Here is a 12374-nt window from a genome sequence, read left to right as displayed (position 1 = left end):
AAAAAAAAAAAAAAAAAAAAAAAAAACTGTGTAAAAGGATGTTCATTGCAGTGTTATCATGACATTAAAAATTAGGATTCATGGGTGGGCACGGTGGCTCACACCTGTAATCCCAGCACTTGTGGAGGCTGAGGTGGGCAGATCACTTGAGGTCAGGAGTTCAAGACCAGCCTGGCCAACATGGTGAAACCCCATCTGTACTAAAAATACAAAAATTATCTGAGTGTGGTGGCACACACCTGTAATCCCAGCTACTCAGGAGGCTGAGACAGGAGAATTGCTGGAACCTGGGAGGCAGAGATTGCATTGAGAGTCTAGATCGCGCCACTGCACTTCAGCCTGGGTGACAGAGCAAGACTCTATCTCAAAAAAAAAAAAAAAGAAGGATTTATTGTGTATCCTTAGAGTGGGTAATGATCAGCTAATACCAGAACGTAATGAACTAATATAAAAGTATTAAAGATGAAGGTTAGTGATGAAGGCTAAAGATTAAATGTTTATAATGCAGTGGAAAATAAAGAATTCTAAATTGTCTCTATGTAAACAGGCAGAAAGTTGCAGAGGAAATAGAAAAATGGAAACAATTGTATTAAGGAAGTGGGCCTACAAATTTCTTTTAGAATTTCTTTGGGGTTTTTTTTTTTTTTTTTTTTCTGAGACCAGGTCTTACTCTGTTGCTCAGGCTGGAGCACGTTGGCATGATCATGGCTCAGTGCAGCCTCAACCTCCTGGACTCAGGTGATCCTCTCACCTCAGTCTCCCGAGTAGCTGGGACTGCAGGCATACACCACCACACCTAGTAATTTTTTTGTATTTTTTGTAGAGATGGGATTTCGCCATGTTGGTCAAGCTGATCTCAGACTCCTGGGTTCAAGCAATTGCCCACCTCAACCTCTGAAAGTGTAAAAATTGTTTTTTATATTATAATATGGTTTTAATAATAACTAAGTGGGATAACATCTTATAATGATAGCCTTCCTCTAAGTTACGTTGTCTCAGTGTACTTGATTTCCACAAACCCGAGGCAGGTCTGATCAATTGTAAATGAGACCGGACATCTCTCAGCATGCAAATGGAGGGAAGGATTTGTGTTTATAGCCAACATCCTAAAATTTTACTTAAAGTTCTGTGGTAATTCTTAATAATAGAGATAAATGTAACATGAGACATATGTATAATGGAAGGGCACTGGGATTACAGGGGAAAGATTTTTCTCTGGACAGGTAAGATCAGATAAGTCAGCAATCATGGCTTCATTTGCACCATTATGTGATAGCATGAGGTAGCTCTGTTAGAGACCTGAGAATAGAGCAAAGAAAATAGAAGCAAAAAGATGAGAAAGGAAATTTAGTGGGAATACTCAGGAGTAGATTTAAGGAAAGAACGTAATATGGCTGGAGATAAATAGTCTGGAACATTTTTGTTTGCTTTGGAACAAATGTAAATACCCAGCATATATTAATTTTACTCTGTTGTTGCCTGAAATATTGTACCAGGTCATATCTGTGTTTTTTTCTAGCTCCATAAAATTCTAGGAGATAAGGTGAACAATACTGCTGTAATTGAAAAGCAAGTACTAGAACTTTGGGACAGACTGTATCACTCTTGGTTTGTAAAGGTAAGTTATTTTAGCTAAGGTTTTCTGTTGTAAACTAATAAAGTCCTTTTATTGACTCATCTGCTAGATAGGATTATATTCACAGTGGGATTTCATTCATGGAAATTTTAAAACAGCAAAACCTTAAGCCTCAGGTCACTAAAAGTCAGTGTGAGTTGATGGTTAGTCTCCATGGCAGAACCTGCCTATCTCTCTGGTGCGTCAGTATTCCATCCTCAGTCTGTTGTCATGGACATCTCATCCTCTAGACTAGCTCTGTACAGGAGAAGTGTAATGCAAGCCACATAAGGTAATGTTAAATTTTCTAGTACTTATACTAAACGAATTTTACCTGTTTTAGTTTTTTAGTGATATTTAATTTAACCCAATATACCCCAAATACTATTATTTTAATATATAATCATTAGAAAAAATTTAATAAGGTATTTTATATTCTTTTTTTTCCATACTGTCTTTGAAATCTAGCATGCATTTTATACCAGCAGCACATCTCAGTTTTTGAGCTAGCCATATTTTAAGTGCTCAGTAGCCACGTGTGGCTAGCTCCTACTGGCTACTGTTTTAGGCAGTACAATTGTAGGCATTAATAACTTTTCTTTGAGGAAGTGAAACAATCTAAAAGCTTAGAGATCTTTTATTTTTTATTATTATTTATTTATTTATTTTTTGAGACAGGGTCTTGCTCTGTCACCCAGACTGGAGTGCAGTGGTGTGATCTCGGCTTACTATAACCTCCGTCTCTTGGGCTCGAGTGATCCTCCTGCCTCAGCCTACTGAGTAGCTGGGATTACAGGTGCATGCCACCATGCCTGGTGAATTTTTTTGTATTTTTTGTAGAGACAGGGTTTTGCCATGTTGCCCAGGCCATCCTATACACCGGATCTGGCAGAGCCTGTGGGCTAGCAGGAGCCGTGCTGTGTATAGAGTGCGCAGAGTTGGTGGTGATGGTTCTCAGAGTTGATCTAAGGAGAGCAAGTATATATATAAGTCTCTTAATGTAGGGTGGAGGGGGAGGAGGGCTGATTTTAAATTTGAATTTGTTGCTTAGTGACTTGTTTGGGATTATGTACTCTTGCTTTGGGATGAGTTGAAGGAAGATTGTTAGTTTTTATAGATTTCAAAGACTTGGGAAAAAATATTCAGGGAATATCTAGGTGAGTATCATAGATTTGATCCCATCTGCTGAAAAACCAGATAATTAGAAAGCTATATCTGTTTCCTCTGCTAATTCTGGGGCTTCTGCTTACAAATAGCTTTTATTACCCCTCATACCTCCTGAGCTTTATTTTATAGTAGAGGAAGGTCAGTGTTTCATAAGCATAGGTTTGTTAAGTGGTTAAGTACAGTTGTCCCCCAGTATCATGGGTGATTGGTCCTAAGACACCCCACTGGTACCAAAATCCAGGGATGCTCCAATTCTTTGTACAAAATTGGCATATTTGTTGGCTGGGCATGGTGGCTCATGCCTGTAATCCTGGCTGTTTGGGAGGCTGAAGTGGGAGGATCACGTGAGGCTGGGAGCTTCAGACCAGTCTGGGCAACCTAGTGAGACCCCATCTATACAAAAAATTAGCTGGATGTGGTGATGTGGGCCTGTAGTCCTAGCTACTCGGGGAGACTGAGGCAGGAGGATCACTGAAGCTCAGGAGTTGGAGGCTGCAGTGAGCTATGACTGCACCATTGCACTCCAGTCCAGCCTGGTGACAGGGCAAGCAAGACCCTGTCTCTAAAAAAAGAAGACAACATTCCTACCATCATGCTTGTCTAATTTTTAAATTTTTATAAAGATAGGATCTCACTATGTTGCCTGGGTTTGTCTTGAACTCCTAGGCTCAAGTGATCCTCTTGCCTCAGCCTCCCAAAGTGGTAGGATTACAGATGTGAGCCATTTTACCTGGCCCTTATCTCTTTCAAATTTAGTTATTCTCATATCTCTGCCAATGTCTTCTAGATAGATAAATTCTATTTACTGCCTTACGTTTGCTTGCTATATTCTTCTGTCCTCATTTTCCTTATCTTGTATGGTAAATTAAAAAGAAAAATGAGGGCCGGGCACGGTGGCTCACGCCTGTAATCCCAGCACTTTGGGAGGCCGAGGTGGGCGGATCACGAGGTCAGGAGATCAAGACCATCCTGGCTAACACAGTGAAACCCTGTCTCTACTAAAAATAAAAAAAAAATTAGCCAGGCGTTGTGGCGGGTGCCTGTAGTCCCAGCTACTCAGGAGGCTGAGGCAGGAGAATGGCATGAACCTGGTAGGCAGGGTTTGCAGTGAGCCGAAATCGCACCAGTGCACTCTAGCCTGGGTGATAGAGCGAGACCCTGTCTCAAAAAAAAAAAAAAAAAAAAAAAAATGAGGAAAGGAAGAAAAAGCAACGATGGGAGATCAAGAGAAAGGTGGAGGGCCTAAAAACTAAAAAAAAAAAAAAAAGAAAGTAAATGCTGTTTAGTGTGTTGTTGTAGATACTGAGAAATAAGATGTGTTTGCAAATGTATTTAGGAGGGAAGCACTGGAGCAAGACTCAGACAAGGTACCTAGAATATAAACAAAAGAATTTTATATTTCAGGTCTTTAAATGGAGTTCGTAGCTGATTTCTTTTTTCTTTTTTAGACAGAGTCTTGCTCTGTCACCGAGGCTGGAGTGCCCTGGCACATTCTTGGCTCACTGCAACCTCCGCCCCCTGGATTCAAGTAATTCTCCTGCCGCAGCCTCCTGAGTAGCTGGGTTACAGGCACGTGCCACCACGCCTGGCTAATTTTTGTATTTTTAGCAGAGATGGGGTTTCACCATGTTGGTTAGCGTGGTCTCAAACTCCTGACCTTGTGATCCACCTGCCTCGGCCTCCCAAAGTGCTGGGATTACAGACGTGAGCCACCGCACCCGGCCTTAGCTGATTTCTTAAATAATGCAAAGTTCTTTTCCTTGGAGTACTTACTGAAGTGATTAAGGGGACCTGAAGCAAAATGTGACATTTATACTTTTTGTTCTTTAGATTAAGATGGGAATTTCATGTCTGCACTGTTTTATTCCATAGAATGTAACACACTCTGGAAGGCACAAAGGACAGAAGTTGCATGTCAGTCGTCAGAATAGCTGGCTGGGAGACATTCTGGACTGGCAGGATATTGTTTCCTTTGTTCACGAGAACATTGAGACATTTCTTTCGGTAAGAAATAGCATTTATAGTTAAGCTGAAATTCAAAATAAAAACAAACTGTAATTCCAAGTTTTCTTTATACACTTTGAGGCCTCATCTATCCTGTTTTTAACATCATGACATTTACATGTTTGAGAACTCTAAATGCACTAGGATGATGTTCAAAAGCCATAGGCTTCAGTTGTCACTCCCTTGGTATTTCCCCTGTGGTTGTAGAGTAACTGAGAGATGACCAGGATGTCTCCAACTGGACTACTAGAGAGGGACCTGCCTTTGTGGTGTGCGAAGACCCTTGACCAGATGGAAATATGGTTCCAGTTACACTGGAGGGATGGAATGTTATGCATGCTTAGCTTGTTACCTTCCCACCTAACCTCCCACCATGCACCATCACCTCTGCAGTCTTTGCAGCATTCCTAAGTGCTAACTACTGCTCCTTTTCATTCCATACCGTATTTTGTAGAATTTCACAGAGAGAAATTTTCTTGTGCATAAACTTGTGACTTTCATCAAGTGAACAAAAATTGAGGTTTGACGTGCTAAACTTTTTAAAATTAATTAATTAATATTTTTTTGAGACGGAGTCTCATTCTGTTGCCTAGGCTGGAGTAAGGTAATGTGATCTCAGCTTACTGCAATTTCCGCCTCCCGGGTTCAAGCAATTCTCCTACCTCAGCCTTCTGAGTAGCTGGGATTACAGGCGTGCCTGGTGTGGTGTGGTGGGCCACACCCAGCTAATTTTTTTTTATTTTTTGCATTTTTTAGTAGATACGGGGTTTCTCCATGTTGGCCCAAGCTGGTCTTGAACTCCTGACCTCAAGTGATCTGCCCGCCTTGGCCTCCCAAAGTGCTGGGATTATAGGCGTGAGCCATCGCACCTGGCCTAAATTTAATTTTTATCAAAGTAATACATGACCATAACTGAAAAGGCAGCATCTCTGAAAGATTTTAATAAACTGCAGTACCCTGCTGTATGCCTCCCAATTTCCCACCTTTTCTTTACAAACAACTGTCAATTCTTTTAGCTTTCCCTGGGTATTTACCTCTGAATTTCTAAAATAATGTTTATGCTACTCTTTCTTTGTTTTCCAGTTTTAGATGTTATCTTTTGGCTTCTTAATGTGGAAGATGAAGTGCTGTTAATCAGATATTGGGCCTTTAACATGGATTCCTTAATTTTGAAAGCCTCTTTTCTGTTTTCTCTCTCTTTGTTTTCTTTTTCCCCTGAGAAATAGCTTCAACTTGCCTTTGAAACAGTGATTGAGGCCAGGCGTGGTTGCTCATGCCTGTAATCCCAGCACTTTGGGAGGCCAAGGTGGGTGGATCACCTGAGGTTGGGAGTTTGAGATCAGCTTAACCAACATGGAGAAACCCTGTCTCTACTAAAAATACAAAATTAGCTGGGCATGGTGGCACATGCCTGTAATCCCAGCTACTCGGGAGGCTGAGGCAGGAGAATCGCTTGAATCTGGGAGGCGGAGGGTGCGGTGAGCTGAGATTGCACCACTGAGCTCCAGCCTGGGTAACAAGAGCGAAACTCCGTCTTAAAAAAAAAAAAAAAAGAAAAGAAAAAAAAGAAACCGTGGTTGAAATTTTCATTTCTGCTATCATACTTGTAATATCCAACAGCTCTTTATTCTGAACCATCCTTTTTTATTTATTTGAGAATATTACTAATAAAATATTTAAAATGACTTCTGCTCTCTCTTTGCTCTGAGTTTCTTTAAAGTTTGTTTTGCTTTCTCTTTTGTCACCTGTCTGGTGATCCTTGGCAGTGTGTTCCTTTTTAAGAGTGCAACACTGAAAGCAGCTGGAAGGTCCTGTAGAAAAGCCCATTAGTCAGCAGGTTCCACCCAGTATCCTGGACCTTCCAGTTGGCTCTTTAATGCCAATGCATACACAAATAGTGTATCATCTAATAATACCTTTGAATGTTTGCTTTCCCCAAAAATTCAGGTGTGTTAACTAAGTTATTGAATCCCTTTTTGTTTTGTTTTGTTTCGTTTTGTGACTGCAGTCGTTGAACTTAAAAGCATCTGTTATTGATGAAGTGACAGTGTTGAATCATATTAAGATAGATGATAAACATGATTAAATTTTATAAATTCTTATGGAAAGAGAAGAGGCAGTTTTTGAAACTAAAATAACAGTTTTGCCATGTAGTCCCTCAAAAAGAAAAGTATAATTTCTGTATCCCTAAACACATTTAAATATTGAGTAATGGACAGTTCAGGGAACAGATGATTATTTAGTAGTTTTTGTATGAAATATTTTGTGTCAAATATTGTGCTAGGTGCTTACTAATTTCCAGTTTAATTCTCCCAGTGATTCTGCAAAAGTAGTATAGTTGCCTTCATTTTAATAACAAAAAAACAGGCTCAGAGGTGTTAAATAGTTAGCATGGTAAATAACAGTTGATACTCAAATTCAGTCCATCTTTCCTTGGCTCCAGAGGCCAGACTTTTTATATAATGTTGTATTATCTTTCAAACTGTATTTCATCCTCTAGAGAACTCAACATTTCTTAGTCTCATACCTTTATATTTTTATTTGCTTTGTCAGGTTTTTTTTTTTGGATATTGTTGTAAATAGGTGGCTTAGGGCCAGTCTCGTTCATGAAATCTTCCCAGTGTATTTCAGAACACATTGAGGTTTCTCTACATTCAGACTCCTTTTGCATTTATTATTTTCACCCTTTTGATACCTCAACATATTTTACCTTCTTTTTCAATTTTTGACACTTTAGTGTTTATACCCAATCTTCTGGACTAGATTGTAAGTTTTTGGAGGTAGAAGGAATCTCATATATCACTACCTTAGAATTTAGTATGGTGTTAGGTCCTCAAACTAATTAAGAGAAGCACATTAGGCTGTAGTGCAGTAGTTTGACTGTGGCTTACTGCATCCTCGACCTCCTAGGCTCAAGCCATCCTCCCGCTTCATCCTCCTCCTCCTTCCTCCTGAGTAGCTTGGACTACAGGCATACACCACCACACTCAGCTGATTTTTAAATTTTTTGCAAAGATGGGGTCTTGCTGTGTTGCACAGGCTGGTCTTGAACTCCTGAGCTCAAGCTCTTCTTTCACCTCGGCCTCCCAAAGTGCTGGGATTACAGGCATGAGCCACCGTGCCCAGCCAATAATTATTGTTGTATTTAGAAATACAGTGGCTGAGTTGAAATGGTGTTTTGAGGTCACGTGACTCATGTCCCTTCCTTTATAGATAAGAAAGATTGGAACTAGAGAAAGATAGCAGAGCTCATGTGGTCCATCGTCTCCAGGCTCCCTCCCAAGTCTCTGAGGCAGACAGAGGTGGCTCAGTTCTGCCAGGAGAGACATTTTCCCTTATTTAGACCTCTGCATCCCTGCAATGTCCTCTTCCTTCTTTGTTTTTCTAAACTATTGCCTTTTTTTTTTTTTTTTTTTTTGGGGGAGCCGGGCTTTTTCCCCCTGCCTGGGGTGGGGGGGCGGGCGCGGGGCTCGTTGCAACCCCCCCCCCCCGGGTCACGCCTTCCTCCTCCCTCATCTCCTCGAATTAGCTGGGCCTGGGGGCGCCCGCCACTCGCCCCAGCTTATTTTTTTTTTTTTTGTATTTTTAGTAGAGACGGGGTTTCACTGTGGTCTCGATCTCCTGACCTCGTGATCCGCCTGCCTCGGCCTCCCAAAGTGCTGGGATTACAAGCGTGAGCCACTGCGCCCGGCCTTAAACTATTACCTTTGAATCTCCTTCACTGGCTCCATAGAAGGTGGGCTGATGGCTCTAAATGAGTACTGGGAAACCAAATTAATAATCAAAAGGTTGTTTGGTGAGTGGTGGACTCAAGAGTAATGGGCTGCAGAGCCACTGGAGATGGTGAGGCCTTGTTGGTCAGTTCTTATCCACAGTAGAGACCACCGTTCATGACCACATTGCTTAGTTGGTTCAGTAAGTCTCTTGGGCTTTTTGTGTGTTTCATAATGAACTCTTTGTGACATTCTTCCAGTACTTACATTGCTATTGTTGATTAAACTGATACCAAACCTGGCTCATGTTTTCTACTTCTGAGTTAGGATCCTTTTTTTTTCCCCTCAAAGTCTTGCATTGTCACCCAGTCTGGAGTGCAGTGGCAAGATCTCAGCTCACTGCAACCTCCACCTCCTGGGTTCAAGAAGTTTTTGTGCCTCAGCCTCCTGAGTAGTTGGGATTACAGGCATGCGCCACCACATTCAGCTAATTTTTTTGTATTGTTAGTAGACATGGGATTTCACCATGTTGGCCAGGCTGGTCTCAAACTCCTGGCTTCAACTGATCTGCTCACCTTGGCCTCCCAAAGTGCTGGGATTACAGGTGTGAGCCACCGCAACCAGCCTGAGTTGAGATATATTTTGTCTCCATAAATCTATTTTGTTTTCAGAGTTTCATGGGCCTTGCTATTGTGCCTGCCTTTACCCATTTTCTCCTCTCTAAGCCTGGCATATAAATTAAAACCACTTTACTTTAAGGATTCAGTTAATATTCTAGAAATGTTTCTTCCTCTGTTTTCTCCAGTTGATTCCCTTTCTTTTTTTCTTTCAAATAGGAATGGTTACTTTTTTGTTGTTGGAGACTACCAGTCTAAAATTAGTGTATTTAGTTAATTTCTTAAGAATTACCGCAAGGTATTTTCTCTCAGTGCAACTCAGAAACTATTTAAATTTTTTTTTTTTTTTAAATAAAAATTCCAAAATGACTGAAGCTGCAAAAAGAATGCTTGTCAAATCACAAGTAAAGGCATTGTTGGCTTGTTTCTTGGAACTGATGGCATTGTTCATTTATTCTTTATCCCACGAGGTCAAATAGTCAATCTTGCATATTTTTGTAGGCATTGTGAAGCATTTTCATGATTTTATGTAAGGAGTTTTTGTAAATGAAACCAGCCTGCCAGAGTTCTCTTATGAAACTGAGCTGAGGTTTGCAAGAAATGCCGAGGGCAACAAAATATGCCTTTATAAATGGTACATCTGAAGTAGGAAAGGAATGGAGAGGACTTTTCATAGAACAGATGGACATATGACAAAAACCAGAACTGCTGTTTTGGGAAGGGCACCAAAACAAAAATCAGATGTTGTGAGTTCTGCCCCACAACATTTAAGCTGTAAACTCTAGTTCCACTTACTAGCTTTGTGCCTTTGGGCAAGTTTTCTAAAAATTTGTGAGCTTCAAATTATGTATCTGTAAATAGAGATAATATCATCTGCATTTCTTCGTCCACGGCATTGTTGGGAGGTCTATGGAAGCATTTTAGAAATGGTAATGGGAGGTGTTTTTCTGGTCCTTTTGCTTTTGTATTTTTCATTAAGAGGAAGGATAGTCCACTTGGGAAGAATAGAACAGATAATATAATAAGGGGATTTGAGATAGTAAATGAAATGTGCAGGTATGCTATAAATATTGTACCTCTCCTTTATTAATATTTAACATCTATAAGAAACCTTCCTCGTGATATCTGGTTCTAGTGAATGTGTAGGTGACAAATCAGCTGAACTCAGTAGACCTCAATATACTGGTCATTGCCTGTCTCAGGAAAGATTTTTGGCCTCAGAACACTGCTCTTGTCCCTGTCTGTTGATTGCTTTTCTTGTGATTTAATGAAGTCATTGAGGTGATGCTTTTTATATTTGTAGATAGCTCTAAGTTGGAAATGGCAAGGATAGGGGCTAGGCAGCCAGTAAAGCAAATACTGGAATTTCATGGCCTGCCCTTAGGATCCTACAAGATAAATATAACCACAGGTTGTACTCTAGCATATTCCCCAGGAGGTAAAGTCATGACGTGTGTCACATAATAATGTCTCTGTTAACGATGGGCCACATAATGCAGTCATGGTCCCATAAGATTATAATACTGTATTTTTACTGTACCTTTTAGATGTTTAGATATACAAATACCTGTATTGTGGTTGCCTTTGGTATTCAGTACAGTAACATGCTACAAAGGTTTGTAGTTTAGGAGTAGTAGGTTGTATCTTGTAGCCTATATGTGTGCTAGGCTTTACCATTTAGGTTTGTATCAGTACACTCTATGACGTTTGCAGGACGAAATTGCCTCATGACACATTTCTCAGAATATATCTCCATAATTAAGTGATGCATGACTATATTTTTCTTTGCTTGCGATTTTTACATAATCTACAATGATATGTGTGTGTGTGTGTGTGTGTGTGTGTGTGTGTGTATATATATATATACACTTTTTTTTTTTTTGGAGACAGAGTTTTGCTCTTGCTGCCCAGGCTAGAGTGCGATGGCGGGGTCTCAGCTCACTGCAATCACTGCAACCCCTGCCTCCCAGGTTCAAGAGATTCTCCTGCCTCAGCCTCCCAAGTAGCTGGGATTACAAGCATGCACCACACCACACTTGGCTAATTTTGTATTTTTAGTAGAGACAGGGTTTTACTATGTTGGTCAGGCTGGTCTGGAACTCCTGAACTCAGGTGATCCACCTGCCTCAGCCTCCCAAAGTGCTGGGATTACAGGCATGAGCCACCATGCCCCACCAATTATATATACAATTTTTTAATCCCGTTTTTGAAATTTAGCATTTCATTGTAAAATATTTTCCCATGTTATAACAGCAATGTTTTTAATTGGTGTCTATATTATTTAGTGTGGATTTACTATTTTCTTTACTATTGATTATAGAACTATTTTTGTTTTTTTTTTTTTTTTTAATTTTCATTTGAAATAATCCTCAGTTCTTAGCTTTTCAGTTCATGGTACTAAAACACTGTATTAAAAGCGCGCTAGATGGCTGTAGAAACTTTTTTCATGAGGATTGCTTCTGATAATCCAGCTTTCCTTCCTGGTCAGATCTTGGAGTCTCTGTGGATCGTTATGAGCCGGAACGTGAGCCTGCTGTTCACCACTGTCACCACACTCTTGACCATCCTGTTCTACAGCGGGACAGCCCTTCTCAATTTTGTACTCTCTCTGGTATGTCCACATAGATAAGTACATGTCACATTTCCTTCCCTGTTAAAGCATATTTCTGGTTTCATTTGCAATTGCAGACGTCTGTCTTCCTATAGTTTCCAAATACGATTTTTTTTAGGAGATATTATCCTTTGTTTTGCAGATAATTTTCCTGACCACACTATTTTATCTATTAAGTTCCAGTGATGAGTACTACAAGCCAGTGAAGTGGGTCATAAGCCTGACTCCACTATCTCAGCCAGGTCCTTCTTCTAATATTATTGGCCAGTCTGTGGAAGAAGCTATCAGGTAAGGATAAGGTTTATGCTATTCTTATTTCTCCCAGAATTTTTTTCCATGATAAGCCTGTTTTTTGTTGTGAGCATCCTGATAACATTCAGTGCTAAACTCGTGAAGGACTCTGGTATCTTCAAGGTTTTCATCTCATTTTGAGAGGATAAATATGAACAGTGCAGTTGTTAATAAGCAAAAGATTCAGGCCAGGTACAGTGGCTCATGCCTGTAATTCCAGCAATTGAGATTGCTTGTGGCAGGAAGATTGCTTGAGGCCAGGAGTCTGAGACCAGCCTGGACAACATAGTGAGACCCTGACTCTATAAAAATATTTTAAAAATTATCTGGGCTTGGTGGCATGCACCTGTAACCCC

General features: G+C 40.3%; 1 protein-coding gene across 2 annotated transcripts in view; it reads left to right on the top strand.

Annotated features, from left to right (window-relative positions):
- TMEM245 (transmembrane protein 245) overlaps positions 1-12374 on the top strand; it is a 112258-nt gene that overhangs the window by 64429 nt on the left and 35455 nt on the right. For both annotated transcript variants that reach the window (XM_032164815.2, XM_032164816.2), the window contains 4 exons: positions 1520-1618; positions 4655-4786; positions 11605-11727; positions 11870-12015. In XM_032164815.2, the coding sequence (XP_032020706.1) occupies positions 1520-1618; positions 4655-4786; positions 11605-11727; positions 11870-12015 (500 nt within the window). The remainder of the gene's footprint in view (positions 1-1519; positions 1619-4654; positions 4787-11604; positions 11728-11869; positions 12016-12374) is intronic.

This window comes from Hylobates moloch, unplaced genomic scaffold, assembly GCF_009828535.3.
Source record: "Hylobates moloch isolate HMO894 unplaced genomic scaffold, HMol_V3 SCAFFOLD_10, whole genome shotgun sequence".
NCBI lineage: Eukaryota > Metazoa > Chordata > Mammalia > Primates > Hylobatidae > Hylobates > Hylobates moloch.
This window is presented reverse-complemented; position numbering and strand designations above follow the sequence as displayed.